The sequence below is a fragment of the Piliocolobus tephrosceles genome, chromosome 11 (assembly GCF_002776525.5).
Source record: "Piliocolobus tephrosceles isolate RC106 chromosome 11, ASM277652v3, whole genome shotgun sequence".
Classification (NCBI taxonomy): domain Eukaryota; kingdom Metazoa; phylum Chordata; class Mammalia; order Primates; family Cercopithecidae; genus Piliocolobus; species Piliocolobus tephrosceles.
This window is the reverse complement of record NC_045444.1, coordinates 58,699,095-58,715,181: the sequence shown is the minus strand read 5'-3', so window position 1 is coordinate 58,715,181 and position 16,087 is coordinate 58,699,095. Positions and strand designations below refer to the sequence as shown.

Below are 16,087 nucleotides of genomic sequence, written 5' to 3'. Positions count from 1 at the left end.
CTAGGGAGGCTGGGGCAGAAGAATCGCTTGAACCCAGGAGGCAGAGGTTGCAGTGAGCCAAGATCATGCCACTGCACTCTAGACTGGGCAACAGAGTAAGACTCTGTCTCAAAAAAAAAAAAAAAAAAAAGTAATATTTCTATACAGCAAGTCATCCTATTTGATATGCCTACATTGTACAAGCAATTTGATTCAATAAAAGTGTTTTTAGAAAATTATTTCACTCACAGATAAGCGTTTTAAGATTACTCCAGTGCAATTAACATATGTCCCTTGGTTTCCACAGTTGTAATTAGAGGGGCTATGTTCTGTAGCATTACTTGTGGGCTCTTGACCACTATTTGTCTATTTGTGAGAGTGGCACCAATATTCCTCCTTGAGAATACACCCTTGCCCCTACATCCTCACAGAGGAGATGGACCACCATTAAGGCATACATTCTTGTTTGGCTACAAAATGATACATGAAATGAAATAAAGCAATGGAATATAAAGGTCAAATGATAGCCAAACAGGAATGTAATTTTCCCCCAGTTTGGCTGACACCAAAGTCTTATTACTATTCATTCAGCCAACAACACAGAATAGAATGATTCCAGGTATTTATCGGAAAATATTACTTCAAAGTCATTGCAACCCAATCATAATCATTATTAATGGCTCAAATGTGAAAAAAACAATATTTATAGCCAATTTCCAGTAAGAAAAGCAATCCATCTATTTCTAAAATATACCAGAATATTTTCTTGGATTAAATCAGATCACCAGAAAACTATATATTGGCCCCCTCGCAGAATTACCCTTTCTTAATGTTTCTTTAGAATTACGCCGTATTGAAAGAGCCTATTAAACTCACTGCTGAATCACTGTTGGAATGTTGTTGAGGATACTGTTCAACACATTGCAAAGTATCTTCTTGAGGCTAAGGGAGTCAAGAGGTCCCAGCATCAGCTTGATTAATTGTTCTTCTCCAGCAGAAATAGTTTAAGTTTATAAATACTGAACAAAAGAATACCTGTGCTTCCCTTTTTGTGTTGAAAATGAGAAATTGCAGCTGAAATGCTTATATTAGTAAAGAAGAAAAGTTAAAATTAACCAACTAAGTTTCCACTTTAAGAAGCCAGAAAAAGAATAAGTTAAACCCAAAGTAAGGAGGGAAAAGGAAAAAAAACAATGAGCAAAAATCAATACATTTCTCAAAGAACAGAGTAAATCAACTAAAAGTTTGTTCTTTTAAAATATTAACAAAATTGGGAAGCGCCTAGTATGAATGAATTTAAAAAAAAGAGACACAAATTACCAATATGGGATACAAAGGACAGAACAACACTACATATCCTAATGGCATTAAAAGGATTATAAGGAATACTATGAACAACTCTATGTCAATAAATTTGATAACTTAGATGAAATGCACAAACTCCTTGAAATAACTTATCAAAACTGACATGAAAAGAAACAGAAAATATGAATAGACCTCTATTACAGAGTTTGAATTTGTCATTAAAAAGTTTTTCATATAGAAAATTCCTGGCCCAGATATCTATAAGACATTTGTAAAATAAATAGCATGATCTTATATAAGTTCATTTAAAAATAGAGGGAAAAAATAGGAAAAAAAAGGAAATGTTTCTTGATTCATTTGATGAGGCCAGAATAATCCTGATACTAAAATAAGAAAAGAAAGTTATAGACTAATATCCCTCATTAATTGACATGAAAGTAACATTAATAAAATATTAGTAAGTTTAATAAAGTAATATATAAAAAATATAATGCATGTTGACAAAGTAGTATATATTCCAAGAAGGCAAGGTTGGCTTAACATTTGAAATTCAGTCAATGTAAATTCTATATAATGTAATAATATAATTATTACAATCAATGTAAATAATATAATCATCTCAATAATTTCAGAAAAGAGAATTTGCTTAAAAAAAAAACAACTACATGAAAGACAACTAACGTGGCAAAATAGCAAACTATTTTTTATAAGATCATAACCAAAACAAGAGCATCCATTCTCACCCCTTCTATTCAATTTTGTCCTAGCATTCCTGGAAAATGCAATAAGGGAAGAAAAATAAATAATAGAAGACATAAAAATCAGAAAAAATAAGTAAAACTGCCAGTGTTCACATTCAAGATTGTCTACAGGGAAAATCTCAATGAATCTATAAAGTAACCACTAGAACCAAATAACTTGCCCAAAATTACACCATCAATAAAATTTAAACTGGGGTTTGAGCCTATATAATCTGACCCCTAAATTTTTAACTTCTACATTTTCTCTCTAGAGATGACCATGCAACGTTTGCATTAGCTTATACACCTCGACATGGCCATTACTGTAAGCATTAGGAATCTCATTTGAAGATGTGAAAACAGAGATTCAGAAAGATTAATAACTTGGTCAAGATCACATAGCTAGAGGGTAGAGGTGACAGAATTTGAATCCAGGTCTGGGTGATCCTAAGACAAAGTTGATTTGACGATATCATGTTTTCCAGACTGGAAACAGAAAACGGGGAGATCCAGATGCTAAGGCCCTGAAATAAAAGTGGAATATAAAAGACAAGACAATTATTGACTGGTTAGATGTGGAAAAGGACATAGGAAAGGGAAAATGCAGATAACTTCAAAGTTCTGAGAATGAGGAAGTCACGACATCATAAATAAAAAAGTAAAGCAAGAAGGAGAAACTAATGGGGAGCAGGGCTAAAAAAGACAAGGTCAACTTTAGACAAGTATCAATCTGTTAGGTTAGAGATCATTTTGATGGCGAATGATAGAACACCAAAGAATGCTTTAGAGAAATGGGGCTTTTTTTCTTCACAAAACAAAAATCTGAAGGTGGGTAACTACTGATCTGGGTTCAACAGGTGGACAAAGTCAGAACTGAGGGTTCTGTGTTTCTCTGGGCACTTCCCCCTGGGATTACAAGATGGCTGCCACAGGCCCAGGCCTCGGATAGTAACTCCAGGCAGAAAGAAGAGAGGAAGGGGGAATCAAATACATGGGTAAAGCAAGAGCTTCCCTGGAAACCTCCTGTAGACTTCTGCTATGTCTTATTGGCCAGACAGTGTCACATGGAAACCTCACCTGAAGAGAGATTGGGAAAATAAGTATGTTGTTTTTCCAGCCTCTATAGCAGAGGTAGGTGAAGGAAAACAATGTCTGACCCACAAAAGATTAATGGGATATTCATGTGGGAATATCCAACGGACAGACAAAAATACATCTGGTCTAGAAGATAAGCCACAGATATGGAGTTTAAGGAATCTGCACAGTTACAGCAAAGGAAACAGATGAGCGCTCCAAGAAAGAGCTGGCACGGAGAGAAAAGAGAATAGTGGCAGCACTTTGTTTTTCTCTTGGGGCTGGGGAAGCAAGCGGGTGCACACGGATGCAGCTGAGTCAACAGGCCAGGACTGTCCGCCTCCGCTCATCAGCCAGATTGTTTTCTGTCAGATGTTCAGCTGGATCTCACTGTCTCCCTCCCCACCCAGTTCTTTCCATCCTCTTTTCCCTCAGTCTCTCAGGACTCCTAGAGCAGTCTCTCCCTCATCTGTGACGTGAAAGTACTGGAGGAAAAACCCACTCTCATTGACCACTGTTGAGGATGCACAAAGATGGTTTTATTCTGACTGAAGAAAAACTAGTTGCATGGCGGGTGAGGAGGTGGTATAGGACAATAAGCAGCTACCATGAGAGGGCCATAAAAATCTTCTAAGCTCATCGGAAATCCCAACAAAATGTGTCTGCCAGTCCCACCCTCACAGGAGGGGCCAGAAATCCATTTGAGAGAACTCCAATTAAGACAAAGAGGCTGGATTTGCTTTGCTAAGCACCACTTTTCCTCTGAAGACTCTTTCCAGCTCCCAGGCTGTGTGCAGGAGACCAGGCAGCAAGGCCAAGGGTGTGGACTGAGCACACCAATCCTACATGTATCCCCAGTCTGAGGGAGTCCAGGTCTGGCTAAACTTTCCTTTCCTAATAGACTAAAGCAAGTAAAATCAGCACCACAGAATTTAACCCTAATTACATATGAGGTTGCATTGTTCTCGAATTACTCCAAATATATACATCATGTGCTCCCATGTATTTGGGGCCACAGTGAAATGTTCCCCGATAAACTGCAAATAGATAGTTGCCAAGCATTAAACTTTAAAAACAATATATTGTTAACATTATGAAAAGAGATCACTTGATACCTTTTTATTTCCATACCTCATTATGGAAATATATAACACTTCTGTGATGCATTCTGAACAAAAAGTCAAACTCTAGATCCAAATACCAATTTACAGGAAATACAGGGGACAAAGGAACATGTTTTAAAAATCTGCATGGAGGTACAATGAAAATCCAGACTGAAAACAACAACCCAGTTTCTCTAAGAAATGTATTACAAGGAAGAAAAAGAGAGAAAGAGAACCCAGACCTACAGACATATCAACTAAATGCAACTTATTTAGCTCTTGATACAAACACACTGCAAAAAAGAAAGTTATGAGGTAAATGGGGACATTTGAACACTGACTGAAAAATTGATTATATTAGAGAACTAATGTCAAGTTGTTTAATGTGTGTGATACTGTTCTCTTAATAAAAAGTCACTACCTTTTAGAGACATATACTAAGATGTTTACAGATGAAATATGTGGAATTTGCTTGAAAATAATCCTGGGGGGAGTGGGGACTGCATGGAGGTATAAACAAAACAAGGTTGGCTGAAAGTTGATGATGTTGGGGTAGGGGAAGGGGTGGCACAAATCATACTGACTGGACACAGTGGCTTAAGCCTATAGTCCCAGCACTTTGGGAGGCCAAGGCAGGAAGATCACTTCAGCCCAGCAGTTTGAGACCAGCCTGGGTAACATATGGAGACTCCATCTCTATAAAAATTTTTTTTAAATTAGCCAGGCATGGAGACACACGTCTGCGTTCCCAGCTACTCAGGAAGCTGAGGCAGGAGGATCGCTTGAACCCAGGAGGTCAAGCGTGCAATGAGCCATGATCAAACCACTGCCTTCCAGCCTGGGTGACAGAGTGACCCTGTCTAAAAACACATGCACACACAAACAAAAAGAATTAAGAATCATACTGCTATTTCTTTTCTTTTCTTTTTTTTTTTTTTTTTGTATATTTTGATTTTTTTTCCATACTAAAAGGATGCTCTTTAAAAAAAAAAAAAAAAAAAAAAAAGTGGCGGGAGGATTTCAGGAGGAAAAACAGATTAGATTAGAGCTATGCAGAGTCATTTTAAAAAAGTATTCACATTAGCCAAAAAACACAGAAGCAACAGAGGCAGATGTTCCTTCCCCAGCACAGGGTCCAGTACCAGGGCCTTCCTACAGGGTTGCAGAGGCCATCATCCCTGAGGAGAAGGACCCCTGTGGCCATCTCGCCCTGGGCCTATTAGCACGTTCTCTAGTCAGGGTACTGCACTGAAGCTGAAGATAAAATGATGAATAAAATATAGGGACTAAAGTCAAGTGATGTGAAAAGAGAAGTAAGCAGGCCATTACAATGGAGTTGGACTTGTGTTATGTCACGACAGAGTGAGACCAAAGTGCGCTGTGGGAGCACAGGCAATGGTGATCTGACTGGAAAAGGTGACAGCCACACTGTCCTCTACTATTCCCAGAACTACCTTCTCATTATCATCCAATTCCCAGGCTCTGTTGCTCCAGGAAGAGGATGTACTCTTGTACAGGTCAGAAGATGTAAGCATCCTGACCTCCTGGCAGCTTGGCTTCTCATTGTAAATGCAGAAAACGGACTTCTGAGAACAATTGGATTTCCCATATGGCTTACTTAGAAGAAGAATACATTAGCCAAAGGACATGAGTGGCCACTTCTCTGATGTGACAGATCTTATTGTCAAATTAATAAACCGTCTTTCTGGCTTTTACAGTCTCTGAGAGTCTGGTACTTGTGTATCTGTCGCTGAAAGATGTATTAATTTTTGATGTGCTAACAAGTCAGGATCCTGAGATTGCAAGACCAGCCTGAGCCCTGGAGGATGTACTGGGGTAATGTCATCCCTTGGGACCTGGCTAGTAGATAGCAACCTCCTCCAGAGACCCCCTTCTGCTCTGTGTGCTTCTTTGATCCTCGGTATTTCTCAAGGGTGGACCCACGTCTGATGCTTCTTTGATATCTGAGTCATCTTCTCTCACCATGTGTGCTACAAAGCATTTTGGTTCTTAACAAATTTGTCCCTTGATTTCTTTCACTCTCAACCTAATCAAAATAACTAACATGATATCTATTTGGGGGCAAGCCAGGTGGAAACTGTCCATGGAGCATTTTTAAACTGAAATATGAATACTTAAAAAAATTCATCTGCTGCCTTTGAAAGATCACAACCTTTTGAATAACCATGCTAACTTCATCGTCTGCTTTGGCTGTGATAGCCAGTGTTCCTCAAATAAGCCAATCAACTGAGGACCTTTCTCCAACTTATACTTCTAATTAAACAAGAAACCAAACACTGTGAACTCCTTTCCAAATGAAGACAATGTCTTTCATCTTCAGTGGTTTCACTGTCAATCACTTAGATAGGTTCTTTCATCTATCACAAAAGATGGCAAACTTTTTCTGTAAGGCCCACATAGTAAATATTTCAAGCTCTGTGGGTCCACAGTCTCCATTGCAGCCACTCAGCTCTGCCACTGCAGCGGGAAAGCAGTTGTAGACAATATGTAACCAAATGAGCACGGCTATGTTCCAATAAAACTTTGTTTATAGACACTGAAATTTGAATTTCATCTAAATTTCATGGGTCACAAAATGCTACTCTTCTTTTATTCCCAACCATTCAGGAATGTGAAAACCATTCTTTTTTATTTTTTATTTATTTATTTTTTTTTGAGATGGAGTCTTGCTCTGTCACCCAGGCTGGAGTGCAGTGGTGTGATCTCAGCTCACTGCAAGCTCCACCTCCCGGGTTCATACCATTCTCCTGCCTCAGCCTCCCGAGTAGCTGGGACTACAGGCACCCGACACCACGCCCAGCTAATTTTTTTTGTATTTTTAGTAGAGACGGGGTTTCACCGTGATAGCCAGGATGGTCTCGATCTCCTGACCTCATGATCCCCCATGCCTTAGCCTCCCAAAGTGCTGGGATTACAAGCATGAGCCACCGCGCCTGGCCTGTGAAAACCATTCTTAGCCCATAAGACAAACAGGCAAGCTGTCAGATCTGGCCCACAGGCCATAGTTTGCCAATCCCTGCTCCATCATGATGAATGCCAGCAATGAGTCACTATACTACATGCATGTGTATGGTCCCTTGTCCCTTCATAATACTCCTTTACCAACCCTGAGATCTAGGATTCATAAGTGGATCTTAAGTTCACAGTTGGCAAATTTAAAACCTTACGGGAAAAATATTTTCATTAAAATTAAACAATGGGCCAGGTATGGTGGCCCACACCTGTAATCCCAGCACTTTGGGAGGCCTCGGCAAGTGGATCAGCTGAGGTCAGGAGTTCAAGACCAGTCTGTCCAACGTGGTGAAACCCTGTCTCTACAAAAATACAAAAATTAGCCAGGCATGGTGGTGGGTGTCTGTAATCCCAGCTACTTGGGAGGCTGAGGCATGAGAATCCCTTGAAACCAGAAGGGGGAGGTTGAAGTGAGTCAAGATCACGCCATTGCACTCCAGCCTGGGTGACAGAGTGAGACTCCATCTCAAAAAAAAAAAAAAAAAAAAGACATTTTACCCATCTTAAGTCCCAAATAGTGGGACTATGTAATTTGTTCCTAATTACCATCCCCTCAGAAAAAAAATCATAAGATCCCTGAGATAGTGGTGAGCTTGTTTTACTCTAACATGTGAGATTTTTGTCAATGTTGATTTATCCATCCAAATGTTCAATGTCTTGTCTTTCCGGCTTTAAGATTGGTATTTGTAGACCCTCATCTCCTCAGTCGCACTATAGTCCAAGACAGTGGATGCTTGATACATAAAAAGCTTTAGATTTTCTTTCTTTAACCTAATCTACATATCTACACACTTGTAATCCCCTTCCCCACTGGCAAGTATTGTCCTATCTATGATAACTTTCTAGGCATTCCTAACAAACACTTTAAGGCTCGATTTTCCTTGTGTTTTGTTTGTTTCACTTCAACATTCATTGCATACTTCTTTACTCCTGCAGACTTCCTCTTTTAACTCTCCTTTTTATTTCCAGTCCCAGGGTTTCTCTTTTTTTCACCATCCACAACAGTTGTCACTTGAATGAGGCATATATTTGAACTACGTTTCCCAGTTACGTGCTTTTCCCAGTTAAAAGGTCCCAGTATCACATTCCCAAGTGAACCCACAGGGGTTCATTGTACTATTCTTTCTTTTTTGTGCAGGGTTGACAAGGTCCATAATAAAAAGGTTTTTATAAAAATAGAGCATACATTCCTATATTCTAGATTTGGTCACAACAGGAATTTGTAGTTGGGAAGAAATTAGCATATTCATATGCCACACCACTGCCTGGCATGCCCTCCCTATTCTCTGCCTGGTGAAATTTCTCTCAGCCTCTGAGGTCTATGCAGGACACCTATGGAAGCATCTCGATAACTCACTCATCTGCATTCCCCAAGCACTTTATACATCTCCATTAAAGCACTTACCACTGCATTGTGGTTAGCTGTTTATATAGCCGTCCCACCACCAATCTCCCCTACCCTCCAAGCCTATAAGCAAATCTCATATTTTGTTGCATCCCCAGTGCTCAGCACAGTGCCTGGAAAAGAGTATCAAGATAGCATTTCTCAGAAACGTTGAGGGCACTGTCTCCACTAAACAGGGCTTTCAGGGGGCTTCCCTAGACAACTTCCATAAACACTCTCAATCTTTCTCCTTTCCTAAAAAATACATAAATAAATAAACAATCTAAGAGAAAAACACACCTTCAAAACAAGGCCCCCACAGCCTTCATACAATGAGATTGCTGCCCTAAACTGTTCCTCACAGGTATCAATTCTGGCATGAACACTGCAGACCATGCAAAGTTCTCTTAATACCACAAAATAAAAAGCCTACATGGCACCTCACAGTTTTCAAAGTATTTCACCTTTTTTTCTTCTTCCATTTGTCCACTTATCCCTGATAGTCCTATCCTCATTTTTCAGACACTCAAGGAAGTAAAAGTGATATGTCCAATATCAGAACTGGTAACAGCTCTGTGCCTAAAACCCTTAACTTATTGATCTGTCCACTCATCTGACTCTTCTGATGCTAGACTCAGTATCTGTGAAGGGTTTTTTTTTTTTCCTAGATTTTTTTTTCCATTATGAATGGTGGCATTAAGTGAGGGCACCATGCTCTAAAAAATCCATTTCAAGCAAAATCATTTGGGCAGATACACATTATGAAAAGAGAGAGTCAACTATGTCCCACTTGTATTAGTATTGCTCTATGATTTTGCCATAAGTACTTCTTATTGACTAATGGGTTTCCAGTGAATTAACGACTGTTCAAAAAATGCCATGCCATGCATTTCTACACATAGAAATATGTTATCTATTATCTAAACATTCCATTCATAAGGAAGCACCACTATTTATAGGTTAAGTGCAAGATCTTGAATCCCATATAATTCCTTTTTCCTGAACTATTAAATTTAGATACTTGACACATTAACAACCTCTATACTTTAAATGCTCTTAGTTCTACATAATCCTGTATGATTTAACCATGACTTTAATTCTCTTACTATTTATTGCATGCAACTATTTCTAATATTAGTACATATCATTTTAGACATAAATAGGGCACTGCCTGCCAAAAAATCTTGCTACTGCGTGGTAATTGAAAGTCAAGACTATTTCTCAGCTATATTAAGTTATTCAAATGAGCTACATTTAGCTTTTCTCAAATTACTTAATATTTTTCAACAAAGGCCTATAATGGAGTATGCAAAGCATGTCACACTTAAGATTTTCAAGTTTGATCATGTTACGAATCTGTTAATTGAAAATTTTTCAATATGGCAGAACACAAAATATTTCACACAAATGCAAATAGAGATGTCATGCAGATAGCTGCAAGGCGTGAATGATTACCCTTCTGCATTAAACTCCGAAATTCAGAGGCAGTTCACTCTGCAAGATTTCTTTCTTAGTTCTTAAAAGTTCAGATGCATCACCTTTTAATCAGGGTAATAAGCTATAATTGCTAACATACTGTGTAATGTTTACTGCTAAACCTGCAATCTGGACAAATAGAATATTATGCTGTCAGAGCCTGGAAACAACTGCAATCCACTGTTAACACACACATCCTCCTTAGAGAGAGCTGTCGTCGGGAGTTATATGCTTTATGTATAGTTTTAATTTTTTTTTTTTTTTTTTAGCGTAAAGGTCTTTTCCCGAGAAGCAGGTATTAAGACGAAAGCAGCCTCCCAAATGACCTTCTCTAACACAGACCTTGAGCGAGCGACTGCGGGGGCAGAAAGCTGTGAATTTCAGCAAGGGACTCGACAGCTCCACTGGGTCCCTCACACTTTGCTTTCGAGAACAAAAAAAAGAATGTTACTCTGTACCTGCCGTTGCCCCCACCCCTCCTTAAAACTTAATACCCCGCAAGGTCTGAATAGCCGTAGAGGGTATGCATCGATTCTTCCGTCCCGTGATGCCAAGAGAAAATAAACCCCCACCCAGGAGCGGAGCCTGGAGTCGCGGCGGGGCGGGGGGTTGGAAAGGTGGGTGCTCTCTCCCCTTACTGCGCTGCATTTTCTCCACCACGTGTAATAACCTCATGCCGCTGGCACCCCACGAGAGGCGGGGGTCCTTGTCCTTCTGTCTCCCGGACGAGGACCTCAACCCCTTCCCCCGCTCGGGGACCCCGGCCACCCGCAGCCCGGCCGCGCTGCGCCCAGGTGTGGGGCTGCGGCGGTCTCTGGGCCCGGGCAGCGCTGCAGAGCTCGGCCCCCGGCTGCGGCCCCCGGCCGAGCTACCTTTTATCCAGGCAGGCGATCCACTCGGCGGAGGAGGAAGAATGGGCAGCGTGCGCAGCGACCATGTTGAGCGGCGGCGCGCGGTGTCCCCGGCTGCTGCGACCTCCCGCGCTCGAGCTGCCTGCGCCTCCGCCCCCGCCTCGCCCGCCGCGCGGACCCCGCTCCTCCCGGCCGCCTGGCGACCAGCGCGGCTGCGACGGGCCCGCCCTCCCCGCGGGCTCCCGCGGCCTGGGGCGGGGGGGCGAGGGAGGGGACCTGGGGGGCGGGACGCGGGCGCGAGGAGCGCCAAGCCGCCCGCCCGCCGCTGCACTGCGGCGCCCAGGGGTGGGGATTCCGCCCCGGGGTGGGGACCCCGCGGTCCCGCCCGCTGGGGGGCACTGGGGGTGGCGACCTCGGTGGCCGGCCACCTGCGACAGGTGGCCGCTGCCTCCCTCGGAGACTGGGGCCCCACCCTCATCCCGGGGCCTCTGAGGCGGGGCGGGAGGGCAGGCGCCGCGGCGCGAGTGGGGAGGGGGATGCCAGTGTCTATATATTTTTCATACAGCAAATGCCACTAAAATGGCTGCTGCCTCTCTGTTTCCTTAGAAACCGATGAGTCTTCCTCAGCAGCTGCCGAAACTTGCGGCGGTCGCTTGCTCACCTTTGCTGTCTCCCCTTCAGAAAGGGCTGGAGGGGAGGGCGAGGAAGACTTGGCGTGGGGACGCCCGTCGAGTCTCTCAGTGAGGAATGAGAGGCCAGCTTCTCCTGCGGGGTGAGGAAGGGCTGGGCGCAATGGGGGCAGTGCGGGCAGGGCTGGGGGCAGGGAGGGAGGGGGCTGGTGGGCCCAATGCGGACTGAGGGGGTGACATGCTGAAGTCACTGGCCTTGAACTCTGGGCCTGCCTGGGCTTCCATCACCTGCATGGTGAAGAAAACACAGATGAGAATGGGGAGTATCCGGGCCACAGCAGAACTGAGGTTTTAGGATGCGGGCCGAGACCCCGGAGCGCTCAGGTGAACTTGGATGGCTGGCCCCACTTGCTGTTCTTCCTCTGGCTGGAGTGTTGAATGGGTGGTGATAACGGCCTGTCTCTTGTAGATGTTCACACAAATGTCATGTCTACAAGTTGTTCAGTTACACTCTGCCAAGAACCAAATTACATGCCAATGGTCGTTTAGGAATTTGGGGACAAGTTAAATCTTTTGGACTATTACCAAGCACTGTTTTGATATTTATGGCACTGCATTTGGGGGCCAGACAATGGGAGAAAGGGACATAGCATTGCTTATTGCTTTCTTGTACTGTTCCCCATTCCCCGCCCCGCCCCCTTCCCCCCCCCCCTCCCGCCCACCTCCCATCCAACCCTGCTAAGGGGAGAGTCAAGGGGACTGGAGAGAAGGAAAGAGCAAGTGCTCTCTGGGATGCTTTGATTCTAATAAAACAATTATGATCATGATATAAAAGCCTCCAAAGATGTGCCATTTCCCTCTGCTCGATAGCCAGGATCTGGTTTCAGACCTGCCACAGTGTTCCCGCAGCAACTCTTCCCTCCGTGCTCAGGGCTTTTCCCCCAGTTAACCTTCATTCTGTTAATTTCTATCATGTTTATGGTAATATTTAAAATAATATACTATATAAAGGTTAACCAAAGGTATTTATGTTGCAGCTTTTTTTACTATACACGTATGAAGGAGGAACTGTATCTCCTATATATATTAAGTTTCATTTATTAAAACATCAGAGAGCACCTAAGAATGTTTCAAGGTCACCAAAAGCTTTCTGAATATGGCTTTCTGCAAAGAAGGTTTCCAAGTAAGGAGCTAGAGGAGAAAGGAGCTGCACATCATGTATTATCACACAGGCTTGGAGTTGCCATAGCTTTGGTTATGATACTAATAATAGTTGCCATTTATTGAACATCCACTGAGTGTTAGACCCTGTGCAGCACTCCTAAGATGTGTGATCCCGTTTAATCTTCAGAACACTCTGTGAGGCAGAGCCGGAAGGACACTACTCCACAAAGAGCAATAAATCCTTGGAAATGTAATGAAATATTGAAAATGATACGTATCAGTACTTTCAGGGAGAGTGTTAATTGGATTGGAAGGAAGACACTGATGAGCTGCTGGGAGTGAGAACCCTTGAGGAGTTTACAGTGCATTTTAAGGAGTGTAGCCCTGATGAATTGGAAGGCGTTTGTTTTGCTGTGTGGGGGCCCTGCCTTTTCTCTAAAGAGAAGTTGAAGACTTATTTAAAGAACATCCTTTCGAAGGAGCACCAAAAATCACTAGCTCATCCAGAGCATGCGCATGTCTCCATCCAGCCCTAGAGGAAGGGACGAGTAACTCCAAGATACTCACTAAGACATTGAACTCAGGAAGGGTCTAACCCAGCTACAGGAGATGGGGCCCCAGAGCTGAATTTGGGTCTGTCTGATTCCAAACCCTTGCACATCGGTGATGGTATCCCTGTTTCTGCCAGTAGAATGGCATGTCTACAATGACTGTCCAGAGGGCAAGAACAAAATAGTTATAAATCAGTTTTTTAATGTAAAAATAGAGAAATGTGTGAGGAATTAAAAAATAGAGATCCTTAAAACGTCAGGAATAGTTTACTGTCCTGTAGATTATCTTGTGATCTGAAAGGGATTTGATTGCTGGTCAAGAACTACAGGAATAAAGGACACTCTGTTGATAATTAGTTATTATAGTATTAAGAGGAAGAAAATGGGCTTTTGCTTGGATTGGATGGGAAAGGCAAAGAACTAAAGAATATTTATTCATTTCCCTCTCTTTAAAAGAACATAATGTATGTCAGTCCCAAAAGAGCACATGTTGTATGATCCTATTTATGTGAAACTTCCAGAAAAAGCGAATCTATAGAGATGGAAAGTAGATTAGGAATTGCCTAAGTCTGGGAGGTGGGAATAAGGGATGACTGCAGATGGACCTGAAAAATCTTCTAGAAACGATCTAAAATTGGACTGTGGTGATGGATATACAACTCTATAAATTTAATAACAATCATCAAATGGTATAGTTAAAATGAGTGAATATAGTATGCAAATTATCCCAATAAAAATGTTAAGTAAATAAAATATTAATGAACCCATATGGAGAGGAAAAATATGATTGATCTTTTGGGGGGAAATACAGAAAAGTATAGGAGAAAAAGTAAAAATTACTCATAATTCCATCACCTAGGGGTAATACTGCTAATATTTTAGTGCATTTAATTCTAAACTTTTCTGTTATAAAAAGATACAATCAAGGCCAAGCACAGTGGCTCACATCTGTAGTCCCAGCACTTTGGGAGGCCAAGGCAGGAGAATTGCCTGAGACCAGGAGTTCAAGACCAGCCAGGGCAACATAGTGAGACCCCCATCTCTACAAAAAATTTTTTAAAATAAAAATTAGAAGTGATATGATCATACATGTACCCACAAACATATACATATATGTATATGTATATATGTGCCTATCATGTATGTGTATAGATACATATATTCAAACAGACTTGAAAGCATTAATAGTTTATAGGCTACTTTTTCTATTGCAATGGAAAAATGCTTTACTTTCCTTAAAAAATCCTTAAACATTTTTTCCTGGTCACCAAATATTCTAGTGTATAGCTATAATTTACTTACACTATCTTTTGAGACTTGTTTTTTCACTGGGAAAAGGTATTATCTGCTTAATCTCAGATCTTCCTGTAGTTTAGTGAACTCTTTCTCTACTAGAGAACTAAGATCTCTACTGAAGATCTCCGTGAGACAAAGATGAGACAAGACCAATATCTGTTAATGCTATGTAGATCCTCGAACGAGTTGCTAAATGTCTGATTTCCATTTTGTTCATCTGAGCAGAGGTTCAAAGTTAGGAATTTGAAGGCAGGCAGCCAAGTTCAAATTGCAGCCATAACTTCTACTAAATGTTTGGCCTTAAATTAACTACTTAGCCTAAGACTCTGTGTCATTATCTGTAGAGTGGACAAATTAATAGTATTATACATGAATTTGGTATTTGTAGGATATTTAGCACAAGTGCCAAGCACATAGTGAGTGTTCAATAACTCTTAGCTACTATTCTCCATATAGTACAGATAATACTAGGTGCTCTCTGCATTTCGCAGGGACCTGGTGGTGATAAGCCATCGAGATCACTTATACTAAAGGGCTTCGACATCTATAAATTGCAAGTTTTGGCTATGAAGGATACAAGGGATGGGTCTCCTGAGAAACCCATAGAAATTCTCCAGGAAATTCTATTGTAGATCGAGCATTCACTCCTATCTGTATATGGGGAAAAAAATCTGATTCACCACGTTTTAGGTACCTGATTGGAAGGTAGGTTATAAAAATACATCTATCACTCCTGCTGGTGATATAACCAATTCAATGAAGACACAGTACTCCTGGGGTGAAATCATAAAAGCAATTTTAATGTTTTCTCTCACTGTCCTTTTAAACTTGCTCAGTGAAGGCAATTCTACCTCTGCCACTGGATATAGCTTTTTTGGTCACTTATAGGTAATAGAAAGTACCAGATTCTTTCTATTAGAGTGCCCAAACCAATATATCACTACATATTTCAATCTTTATTTCAAAGAAAAGAATTCTCTCCTCCTCCTCAACCTACAGCTAGCTGGTCATAGGCAAGTCGCAGCCTTTAGGAGAGAAGACGTGGTCAGCTTCTCCTTTCCTTCCTCATCCCAGACCACCATGAAAGCTGCTGGTTTTGACCCTTCCAGGATCAGAGTAGGGAAGGAAAGAGAGAAAAGAAGGGGCAGGTAAGTTCTTACTTTACTGGAACAGTTGTAAGACGGCATTGTCTTTTCCAAACCTGGCAAATGTCAAGCCTGCTCTTTCTCTTGTGGGTGCCTTCATGTTTTCTTAGGTGCCCCTCCTGCTGGGCCCCCCACATAGGCAAGTGCCACTGGATTTCCTGAGTCCCCTCCAAATTTCCTCCCTCTATAGGACTCCCAATTTATCCTCCACCCACACCCCAGCTGTCCTCCTGAGCAGGATTTAAAGGGGCTCCAGGATCATTCCCTTCTGTGTGTCCCACATTTGGTCCATAGGGACACTCAATGCCTATTTTGCTCTAATAAACTCAGTGCAGACCAGTCCTACAAACAGCACAG

General features: G+C 41.8%; 1 protein-coding gene across 17 annotated transcripts in view; it reads right to left on the bottom strand.

Moving 5' to 3' along the window:
• Positions 1-11,170, bottom strand: part of RAPGEF4 (Rap guanine nucleotide exchange factor 4) — a 312,185-nt gene extending 301,015 nt beyond the window's left edge. For 16 of the 17 annotated variants that reach the window (XR_004229213.1, XR_004229214.1, XR_004229215.1 and 13 more), the window contains exon 1: positions 10,967-11,164. Coding sequence is in view for 14 of the 17 variants with exons in the window: in XM_023185997.2 (XP_023041765.2) it covers positions 10,967-11,031 (65 nt within the window). In the remaining 3 variants the exon portion in view is untranslated. Of the gene's footprint in view, positions 1-10,588 lie in introns of all 17 variants that reach the window. The other variant, XM_031936487.1, reaches the window with a different exon arrangement.
• Between the last annotated feature and the right edge of the window lie 4,917 nt (positions 11,171-16,087).